This window comes from Sarcophilus harrisii, chromosome 2 (genome assembly GCF_902635505.1).
Source record: "Sarcophilus harrisii chromosome 2, mSarHar1.11, whole genome shotgun sequence".
Taxonomy (NCBI): Eukaryota; Metazoa; Chordata; class Mammalia; order Dasyuromorphia; family Dasyuridae; genus Sarcophilus; species Sarcophilus harrisii.
This window is the reverse complement of record NC_045427.1, coordinates 329,544,661-329,556,784: the sequence shown is the minus strand read 5'-3', so window position 1 is coordinate 329,556,784 and position 12,124 is coordinate 329,544,661. Positions and strand designations below refer to the sequence as shown.

At 33.1% G+C, this 12,124-nt stretch overlaps 1 protein-coding gene across 3 annotated transcripts in view; it reads left to right on the top strand.

Moving 5' to 3' along the window:
- NEMF (nuclear export mediator factor) overlaps nt 1–12,124 on the top strand; it is a 74,789-nt gene that overhangs the window by 4,671 nt on the left and 57,994 nt on the right. For all 3 annotated transcript variants that reach the window (XM_031952817.1, XM_031952816.1, XM_031952818.1), the window contains exons 4-6: nt 613–738; nt 6,209–6,357; nt 8,371–8,438. In XM_031952817.1, coding sequence (XP_031808677.1) covers nt 613–738; nt 6,209–6,357; nt 8,371–8,438 — 343 coding nt within the window. The remainder of the gene's footprint in view (nt 1–612; nt 739–6,208; nt 6,358–8,370; nt 8,439–12,124) is intronic.

Genomic DNA, 12,124 nt, shown 5'->3' with positions numbered 1-12,124 from the left:
TGCTTCCATGATATTTCCCTGTAACATCAGTCATCTTTCTCTGTTAATGTGACCCATTGAAAAAGCTTCTTGATTGATCTCAGTTACAAGTTCCTTCCCCTCTGGGGGTCATTCTTCATGCAGCATAAATTTCCTATGGTACAGGTCTAATTGTGCTATTTACCTACTCAAGAACCCTTAGAGATTTCCTGTTGCCTTTTGGACAAAATATTAATTCTTCAGCCAGGTCTTTAAGACCTTCCACACACACACACAAAAAAAATAATAAAATAAAATAAAAAAGACCTTCCACAATCTGGTACTTAGCTGCCTTTTTCCACAATCATTAAACATTATTCTAATTTTCCAGCCAAGTTGAACTCCAATTAGCTAGGGATTCCTTACTTTTTTGATGAAATAATATATATGAAATGATTTTTAGGCTTTATAATATTATAAAAGTTTTTACAATCCAATATTTTGCATATAGTAGGTACTTAATAAGTATTTACTGAATTCAATTTTTTGAAAAATTAATATAAATATATTAAGCAAATTCTGATCTAATAATAGTTGATTTAGGAGTTCAGTTTTATTCTAATTGAATAAATGACTTTTCTCCTCCCTGGATAGTGCCGAAAGCATTTGAAGAGTCGAAGACTGGTCAGTGTAAAACAGCTTGGTGTGGATCGGATTGTAGATTTTCAGTTTGGAAGTGATGAAGCTGCCTATCATTTAATCATTGAGCTTTATGATAAAGTAAGTTGACAACTTTTTTTCTTTCTAAGAAATGATAATGTATTTGTCATTAGTATTAGTCATGTATTAGGCTTGATGTGAAGCAGGGTTGGGGAGTTCTTTTTCTATCAGTGATCTATAGGAAAAAATTATATAGTCCACAAAAAAAGTATCAGTGATCGTCTACAGGGAAAAAAAAACCCAAAATTAATAGTGTTGGGGTGGTTAGACTTCAGACAGTCCTTAGTTGTCTAAAATAGTAGGCTCCAAAATGACAAAAAACTTTCCACACAAATAAAGTCAGATTTAAGTAATTGGAAAAATATTAAGTGCTCTTGGATAGGCTGAGCAAATATAATAAAGATGACAATACTCCCTAAACTAATCTATTTATTTAGTGCTATACCAATCAGACTCCCAAGAAAATATTTTAATGATCTAGAAAAAATAACAACAAAATTCATATGGAAGAATAAAAGGTCAAGAATCTCAAGGGAATTAATGAAAAAAAAAAAATCAAATGAAGGTGGCCTTAGCTGTACCTGATCTAAGACTATATTATAAAGCAGCAGTCACCAAAACCATTTGGTATTGGCTAAGAAATAGATTAGTTGATCAGTGGAACAGGTTAGGTTCACAAGACAAAATAGAAGATCCCAACTTTTGGGATAAGAATTCATTATTTGACAAAAACTGCTGGGATAACTGGAAATTAGTATGGCAGAAATTAGGCATGGACCCACACTTAACACCGTACACCAAGATAAGATCAAAATGGGTCCAGGATTTAGGCATAAAGAACGAGATTATGAATAAATTATAGGAACATAGGATAGTTTACCTCTCAGACTTGTGGAGGAGGAAGAAATTTGTGACCAAAGATGAACTAGAAATCATTATTGATCACAAAATAGGAAATTTTGATTATATCAAATTAAAAAGCCATCTGTAAACTGATGCAAACAAGATTAAGAAGGGAAGCAACAAACTGGGAAAACATTTTCACAGTTAAAGGTTCTGATAAAGGCCTCATTTCCAAAATATATAGAGAATTAACTCTATAAGAAATCAAGCCATTCTCCAGTTGATAAATGGTCAAAGGATATGAACAGACAATTTTCAGATGATGAAATTGAAACTATTTCCACTCATATGAAAGAGTGTTCCAAATCACTATTGATCAGAGAAATGCAAATTAAGACAACTCTGAGATACCACTACACACCTGTCAGATTGGCTAAGATGATAGGAAAAAATAATGATGAATGTTGGAAGGGATGCCGGAAAACTGGGGCACTGATGCATTGTTGGTGGAGTGTGAACGAATTCAACCATTCTGGAGAGCAATCTGGAATTATGCCCCCAAAGTTATCAAACTGTGCATACCCTTTGATCCAGCAGTGCTACTGCTGGGCTTATATCCCAAAGAGATCTTAAAGGAGGGAAAGGGATCCACATGTGCCAAAAATGTTTGTGGCAGCCCCTTTTTAGTGTCTAGAAACTGGAAACTGAATGGATGCCCATCAATTGGAGAATGGTTGAATAGATTATGGTATATGAATGTTATGGAATATTATTATTCTGTAAGAAATGCCCAACAGAATGATTTCAGAGAGGTCTGCAGTGACTTACTTGAACTGATGCTAAGTGAAATGACCAGAACCAAGGGATCATTATATACCTCAACAACGATACTGTATGAGGATATATTCTGATGGAAGTAGATTTCTTCAACAAAGAGAAGATCTAACTCAGTTTCAATTGATCAGTGATGGACAGAAGCAGCTATACCCAAAGAACACTGGGAAATGAATGTAAACTGTTGGCATTTTTGTTTTTCTTCCTGGGTTATTTTTTACCTTCTGAATCCAGTTCTTCCCGTCCAACAAGAGAACTGTTGGGTTCTACACACATATATTGTATCTAGGATATACTGTGACATTTAACGTGTATAGGACTGCTTACCATCTGGGGGAGGGTGTAGAGGGAGGGAGGGGAAAAGTTGGAACAGAAGTGAGTGCAAGGAATAATGTTGTAAAAAATTACCCAGGCATGGGTTCTGTCAATAAAAAGTTATAATTAAAAAAAATAATAATAAAATAAAACTAACCCAGATATTTAAATAAATAAATAAATAAGATAAAATAGTAGGCTCCAAAATGTGGACCATGGTCTAACCTTAAGAAATGTGTGATTAATTGGAGGATAAAAAGGTGGATCACATCAGGGGTGCACTAGTTGATATTGGCTCTTAAGAGACAATTTTTAAATTTTCATTGTGTGCATTTATATCTTATAAATTGACAAATAATAGAAATCAATACCTTATTTCTTATTTTATTGATTATAGACTTAAGAAAGTGAAGGGGAAATTTAATAATACAGATTAAATTTATAAGTTTGTCATACTTAGATTTTGGAGGAGGAGAGAAACTGGTAGTTAAATATTTATCAGCACAGTGTTAGATTCTTCTTCTCCAGATAGTCAATTGTGAGACTTGTCTCCAGCTTATTTTATCCTTTAACAGTCATCTCTCTTCCCTTTCCACTTTATAAACTCCTAATCTACTCTCTTCCTTGCTCTCAGGCAATTATAATCTAACCACAACTTGAACATTCAAAACAAGTGCATTAAGTACTATTAAGAAAGTGTTCCATTCCATCTAGCTTGCCTGTTCCTGCTTCTCGGATGACATAAAGGCAACTATGGAGGGTGGTTCTAGATCACTGAGAAATCCTTGCCACCTCCTTTTTTTTTTTTTTTTTTTTTTTTTTTGCTGAGATAGAGTAAATTGCACAAGAGTAGCAAGGATGGATGAGTTGTGTCAGATTGCAAATCTTATTTCATTATTTTTTTTTTCAAAATATTCCTCTGTTCTAAAATTTCCAATTATTATTAAGAACACCACCATCTTTCTAGTCTTACAGATTTCATAACTTTGGTGCCATTTTTGATTCTTCTTCCTCACTCCATATGTTCAATCAATTGCAACTTAGGTTGTTTGGTCTCCATGTCTCTTGCATTTGTTCACTTTTTTCTACTTTAGTGCAGTTGAGGTTTTTATCATGTCTCACTTGGACTAAAAAGCACAGGCTTTTCATTCCTATTCAATAAACTCCAGAGCTCTTTATTGACTCTAGGATGAAATTCTATTTCATTTTAATTTCATCCTTTATGTATTTCTAATCTGTGTTTTATAATGCACAAATTTATTACTATGGTAGTATGTAACAAATAAGTAAATAAAACATTAAAAATTTATGCTCAGAAATTTTTTACACATGGATTACAATAAAAAAAACTTGGAGATCACAAAGCTGAAATAAATGTGGTATAAGAGATAAGGCCTTTGTTGTAAGAAAAAAGTCTGGCTCTCTTCAACAATAAGATAATTCAGACCAGTTCCAATAATCTCATGATGAAGAGAGCCATCTACACCTAGAGAAAGGACTGTGGGAACTGAGTGTGATTTACAATATAGCGTTTTCATCCTTTTTGTTGTTGTTTGCTTGCATTTTATTTTCTTATTTTTTTTCCAGTTTGATTTGATTTTTTGTGTGTAGCAAGATAATTGTATAAATATGTACGTATATATTGGATTTAACATATTATAACACAAGGTTTTGTTGTTCTTTTTTTTGTTTTGTTTTGTTTTTCTGCTGAGGCTACATGACTTACCCAGTGTCACACACCCAGGAAGTATTAAGTGTCTGAAGTTAGATTTGAACTCAGGTCTTCCTGACTTCAGGGCTAGTGCTCTATCCACTATCTAGCCCCCTAGCTGCCCCATAACACAAGGTTTTGCAAGGGTTAATGTTGAAGAATTATCCATGCATATGCTTTGAAAAATAAAAAGCTTTAGTAAAAATATTTACATTGAAAAAAATTAATGTACATCTATAATTAAAAATAAGAAAACAATAAAAAAAGAGAGTAAGGGGAAAGTAATGAAATTACATGTCTAGATCTTATTTTTCTTAGCTTCATTTTTAAACTTGTTTCTCATTTTGTCCATTTCCTACAGAATTAGACCTGTCCAGAATTTGGCACCCTTTAAATTTTAGCTATGGCCACCTTGCAAAAATATTCCATTTTTGGAATTCATGGTGTGTATTGCAGATACTTTTTGTCAAGGTATCAGGAGCCTAATAGCAGTCACAAAATGATATGGCAGAAAGTTATGAGTTATGTTTGAGTTCTGTAAAAAATTTGAATATGAATCACAAAGGACACATGTCAAAGGCTATTTCTTTATCATTGTAAGTTTAATATGTAAAGTATGGTGTCAATCACAAAATTTTAAAGTTTAATGAAAATAAAATTTACTTTTTAACAAAATAAGAACAAAAGAACATATTTGGACTGTGTCTTTCTCAATTTCTTGTTTAACAAAGCTCCATTTTTGTTAATTTGGACTAGACCTGTGATTTTGTCCTTCTAGGGACTCCCAATAAGGAAACTTCCTCTGCCAATACAAATAGGCAGCTGATCTGGAACTTGAATGTTAGAGAGCGGTTTCCTGGATTGAGAGGTTAAATGATTTTCTTAGGGTTATATAGTCAACATTGATCGGATCAATCCACACTCTTGAGGCTAGCTTCTTAAATACTGTGCCGGGTTCACGACATTTTTGTTTTTCACACCTCTTTGAACAAAAAAACCGATACTTCTTAGTGTTTGTTATTTGACAGTTATTTGACTGATGATACCAAATATATTCCAGTAAATGAAGGCAGCAACAGATAATAGATATTTTACCATTTTAACTTTTTTTTTTTTTTTTTTGCTGAGACATTTGGGGTTAAGTTACTTGGCTAGGACCACACAGTTAGGAAGTGTTAAGTGTCTGAGACCAGATTTGAACTCAGGTCCTTCTGATTTTAGGGCTGGTACTGTATTCATTGTGCCACCTAACTGCCCATCATTTTGGCTTTATGTTGTGATTTTCAAGAATGCATTGAATAGTTTGAAGTGGGGACTTGTAGTCCTTTATAGACATCCTTTAAATCATCTCTTATGCCATTGCTGCTAAAAGCTAAATGGTATGTGACACTAGGGTCCTAGGAATTGCCTTGCAATTAAAATTATAAATGAGATGTCTATTTGTACCCATATGTAACTTCAAGAATTATCTTAGCAGTAGGGGGCAGTTATCTGTTAAAAAGAACAGAATATCTGTTAAGAATATTTGTGTTTTTATTAATTTGAAGAACTGCCAATGAGGATATACTCTTTGTGAATGCAGATTGGTTTCATAAATTATACTGCTTCTAGTAGGCTTCAAACTGGAGTTCTTTAGAGTTTCTGTAATCAGATCATTAAGGGATGTTAATGAAATAAGTTGGAGAAGATATTTGAACCTTCTGTTGTTGTTTTTAAACTTATTTCATTGCATGTTGATTGAAGCTCTTTGAAGATTTCCCTTTTCTTCCTTGATACGATACTGAGAAAAATATTAAGATACAAGTTGTTTTTAAATTTTTATTTCAGGGCAATATTGTTCTTACCAACTATGAATACCTCATTTTAAATATCTTGAGGTTTAGAAGTGATGAAGCAGATGATGTGAAGTTTGCTGTTCGAGAAAAATATCCAATTGATCATGCTAGGGTAATGGAACCATTACTTTCACTGGAAAGGTAATTCATGCTTTATTTATAATAAGTATATTATGCTTTTTTTTTTTGGGAAATAAAATTAGACCTTGTCATAATATGATTTGAAATGTTTGGATCTACTTTTACTTAGATAAATTAGGTTTGATAACATTGTCTAAATTGACAGTTAAGTGTATAATGTTATATGCACATGTGGTCATTTCAGGTAAATAAATTTTACTTAAGAATGTAAACTAAAGACATATAGCCACGTTTTTTATTATTCGTGAATGGATGGTAGTTTCCTCCTAAAATGAAGGGCATTTGGATATTTCTGTTTTTTTGTAGAAAAATGAGTTTCCGAATGTAAGAGAAACAGAAATTATTAGGTGGACAATTGAGACTGAAAAAAGATGGGGTTTTATAACATGTTCTCAGCTTCTAGACAGCAATTAGTTAGTGTGCATAAGCTCTAGGAGAAAAAAATTTCTTCTTATAATAACAAATAACTGATTTTAAAAATTGCTTTTGTGCATCAGTTTTATTTCATAGGTATCATCAGTTTACCTAAGTGTAAACAAAGTATGTTATTGCTAGCAGTAAGCATTTTAAAATGAAAAACATTAGATGTTAGGATGCGATAGCTTATCATATGTTTCATAACAGTTCATATTGCTTTTTGTTTATATAAACTAGTATGTTGGGAAATTGTTATAATTTTTCATGTTTTTATCTTTAAAAAAACTAGAATTTTGTTTTAAAACTTCTTGTATTTTGTTTGAAAATACCTTTGTGATTTTTGCCTGAACCATGGAACTGTTATTTAAAATAATGTTATATAATACACATTATACATTAGAATCATTGGAAGTAAAGCTATGTTTGAAATGGCTAAGATTATATTGACATTTGTTCTATATTTGGGATTTGGTATTGAATCTAAATTTGTAATGTTTTGTCAGAATCATGGTAGTAAAGACATCCCTTGTCTCTACAAATTTCTTCATTTTTCCTAATTACTCATAATAGACATTTACCAAAAAAAAATAGTTAAAGCAACTTAAAGAATACAGACACAAATTTTTTGTGTATATTCAGCCAGTCATTTTTTAAAATTTTCAGTTCTGAAATTCTCTCCTTTCCTGTACCCCTCTCTCATCCATTCCTCACCATTGAAAAGGCAAGAAATATCAAACAATACCCATTATATTTATATATCAAGTTATACAAAACATATGACATTAGCCATGTTCACTAATGCTACCAAAAAATAAAAAGGAAAAAAAAAAGTTTTGGTCTATATTCAGTCCATCAGTTCTCTATTTGGAGGTAGAGAACATTTAAATGATGAGCCCTTTGGAATTGTATTTAGTCATATTGATTAAAATTGCTGAATCAAAATTGATTATCTTTGTATATTGTTGTTACTGTGTAAATCGTTCCTTTGGTTTCGCTCTCTTTGTCAGTTCACATAAGTGTTCTGAGGTTTTTCTGAAACCATTCCTTTCATCATTTCTATAAGCATAATTTTTACAGTATTACATTCAAAGACTATAACTTGTTCATCTTTTCTCCATTTGATAGTTCAGCCAAAATTAAAAGTCACTGATTGTGCTGCAGATATTACTTGGTTTTATCAGTAATGATTTCTTATTGGCCCAGGATAAAATATTTTCAGTGATTAGTTTTAACTGTTGTTTATATTAATCAAATGTATACATTATGTGTGATCAACAAAGAAAATGAAATGGAGAGCAAAGTGTTTCTGTGTGTCTGCCAATATCATTTTTCTCTTTGTAGAATCCTAAAATTATATAGAATAGAATTTGAGAAATGACAGGCTAGACCATTTTTATAATTGAATTTTGGCTGGAAAAAGCTGCTTGCCATAAAATGAATTGCTTTGTTAAGTGATTGATTAGGTAAAGACACACACAGAGGTGTGATGACATCATCCAAGAATGATATGTATCATTTTATTCTCTGAAAGTAATTTTTTTCCCTAGATAATGTAGCTTCAAGGAAATTAAAGAGGTAATTCTTATTTTTTCGTAGATTAACTGAAATAATATCCAGTGCACCAAAAGGAGAACAATTAAGGAGGATTCTTAATCCATATCTCCGTAAGTAATACTATGTATTACAGTGTGGCATTTGTAAGATAATAAATTTAGGATAATGTCTGTTTAAAAAAAAATGTTCTTTGATTTGTTATTTTTTTGGAAAAGTGGAAACTAATATGCTTGAGAATATTCAGTTCAGCAAACTTGTATTGAAATAGAAATGAAAGTGAATCTGTATTGGAGACAAGGCCATCTGAAGGATTATATTAAAGGTATCTTAGCAAGGAGAAGAAAAAAATCACAAATATTTCTCACCAAAAAAAAAAAAAGACCAATAAGAGGACATCATTCATTGTATTTGGGGCTATCACCAGTCATCTTGACTTTTTTCTTGCCACTGGACTTCATTGACTTTGGAAAAGAGGCTGACGAATTTGGACAACTCTGTCTCACTTAAATCCAATTCATGAGCAAGTTGTGGTCATTGGTCTTCCTTGAAAATGAAGGATGAACAGCAACTGTAATTCATATGCCTTCTTATTTTTATACTGTTTTCTTCTCCAGTTCACTTTACAGAAAAGGAAACTGTGGCAAACAGGGTTAGACTTGCCCAGGGTCACACAACTAGTAAGGGTCTGAGGACCAGATTTGAATTCCAAGAAGATGAGTCTTCCCGATTCCTGGCCTGGCCCTCTTATCCACTGCACCACCTAGCTAACCTACTGAAAGAAATAAAGACATTCAAGACATTTCCTAATCTGGCTCCAAACTCATTGTAAATATTGCACAAGTAAACCATCAAGTGTTTATTAAGAACCTACTATATGCCAGACACTATGCTAGATGCTAGAGATACAAAGATAAAGATGAAATATTTTCTGCCCTTAAAGAGTTTATCAAAGGAACAAAAGCAAATACATACAAAATATGTGTAAAGTGCGTGGTATTTGGGGAGGGATTTGCATTGAAGGCAAGGGAGAAGGCCTGAGGAAAGACTTCTTGTAAGAGGTTGCCACCTTAAGGGGAGTTTTGAGGGAAGTAAGAGATTCTAAAAATAGAGTTGAGGAGGGGAAAGAATTCAAGGCAGGGCAGACAGCCTATGCAAAAGCATGGTGATGGGAGATGGAAAATCATGTGTCTGGGACAGCAAGAAGGCCAGTGTAGCTAGGATGTTTAACACCAGAAAGGGAGTAATGTGTCAATCACAAATATTTATTAAATGCCTACTGTTTGCTAGGAATTATGCTAAATATTGAGAATTAAAAAAAAAAAAAAGCAAAGCAATCTGTCCTTTATGGAGCTTGCATTTTAGTAGGTGTGGGGAGATAAAATAAATCAAGAGTACATAAACATTTCAATTTAATTAAATTTAAATAAATACTCAAAACATACATGCAGTGTGGATGGAAAGTAATCTTAGAAGGGAAGGTACTAGTTCACCTGGGGAGGGAGGATGGAGAATAGACTCCTTGTGAGAGGTGGTGTTTAATATTAATTTAAGGAATTTGGGAAAATAAAAGATGGCAGTGAGGAAGAAGAACATCCAGTGCATTGACACAAGGTTAGGAGATGAAGCGTTATGTGAGAAGAACAGTAAATGTGTGGCTTAATTTTAGAAGACATGGAAGTTCATGTAAGAAGACTGGAATGAATCAGGTTGTGCCAAACCAAGGAGTTTGATCCTTGATGTAATAGGGTTTCAGGTATTCGGAGTTTAATGGGCTTTTAGTGGTCAGACATATACTTTAAGAGTATCACTTTGTAGCTGTGTGAAAATTATATAAGAGTTGGGAGGCAGGGAGATCATCTAAAGGAATATTGAAATAGGACCTTGAAGTAGTTTGGTGTAATGTTCTCTTCTCTAAAATATAACCGTTCTCTGGGAACAGGTTTCTTGGGGAGCTTCTGGAGGAAACCTTAGTTTCAGTTCAGGGTAATAATCACCTCAAATGCAGCAAGCTGTTAAAGTCCAATCCTTTATTGTCTCCTCCAAAATAGCCCGGTTAGCTTTCCTTGGTTCTGAGAGCTCTTGTTGCTAGTCCTTTGCCTCTGCCAGCTTCAGCCTCCAGTTCCCTCTGAATCCAAAGCCTCCAGCCAGCACAATGGTGGAATATCAAATGGATCTGACTCCTCCTCTGAGAGAGTGAGCTTGTGGGAGCTGTGACTTGTTTTTTTTTTTTTTTTTTTTTTTTTTAATTATCATAGTAATTTTTATTAAAATCCATGCAGGGTAATTTTTTTTCAAATTATCCCTTGCACTACTTTGTTCCATTTTTCCTCCCACCCCCAACCCCTTCTGATGGCAAGCAGTCCATATATGTTGAATTGTCCTGTATATCCTAGATACAATGTGTGGATCCAAACAGTTTTCTTGTTGACAGGGAGAATTGGATTAGAAGGAGAAAATAATCCAAGAAAAACAAAATAAAAGTTTACTTATTTCCAAGTGTTTTTTCTTTTGGTTAGCTTTTGTCCACTTGAAGGAAACTGAATTAGGTCTCTTTGTCAAAGAAACTACCAAGATTACATCTTCATACAGTATCGTTGTTGACATATAAATGATCTCTTTGGTTCGTTTTACTTAGCATCGTTCATGTAATTTTCCAAGCTTCTCTGTATTCATCTTTGGTCATTTCAAGAACAAAATATTCCTAAATTTAATACCAAATTTACCCAAATTCTCCAATTGATGGGCATCCACCAGTTTCCGCTTCTAGCCACAAAACAGGGTCCACAAAATTTTGGCACATACTGGTCCCTTTCCCTCTTTAGTATCTCCTTAGTAAAGCCCATAGAAAACTATACAAAGGGTATGCAAGTTTGATAACTTTTGGGTAAATTGATTGCCTTCCAGAATGGGACCTCCAGTCCACCAACAATGATCATGTCCCAGTTTTCCCCATCCCTCCAACAACTCATTATTTTTCCTGTCATCTTAGCCAATCTGACAGGTGTGTAGTGTACTGAGTTGCTTAATTTACTTGATTAAATATTGATTTGGAACATCTTTTTATAGGGTGGTTGATTTAAATTTATCATCTGAAAATTGTCTGTTAATCCCTTTGACCATTTATCAAGGAGAATGGCTTGGTTTTTAAAATTAGATGTCTTTTTATATTTTGGGAAAATACCTTAAAACCTTTTAACTGTGAAGAGCCCGTTTGTTGCTTCCTTCTAATCTTGTTTAAAGTTTTGTTTGTACAAAAGCAATTTGATGTAATCAAAATTTTCATTTTGTGATCAATAATGGTCTCTAGTTCGCCTTTTAGTCACAAATTTCTTCCTCTTCCACAAGTCTGAGAATAAACTATCAATGTTCCTCCAATTTGTTTATAATCTCGTTCTTAGTTAAACATGGACCCATTTTGATCTTATTTGGTATAAGGTGTTGGGGGTCCATGCCTAATTTCGCCATACAATTTCCAGTTATCCCAGCAGTCTTTGTCAAATAATGAATTTTATCCCAAAAGTTAGATCTTTGGGTTTGTCAAACACTATATTGCTATAGTTGACTATTCTGTTGAAACCTTAACCCTGTTCCACTGATCAACTAATCTATTTCTTAGCCAATACCAAATGATTTTGGGACTGTGCTTTATAATATAGTTTTAGATCAGGTAAGCTGATTTTTATTTTTTTTCATTAATTTTTTATTTTTGACCTTTATTATTCCTTTTTTTTATTTTTTGTTTAAAATTTTTCTTGGAATTCATGGTATAACAAAAAATAGAATAGTTTAGGAATAT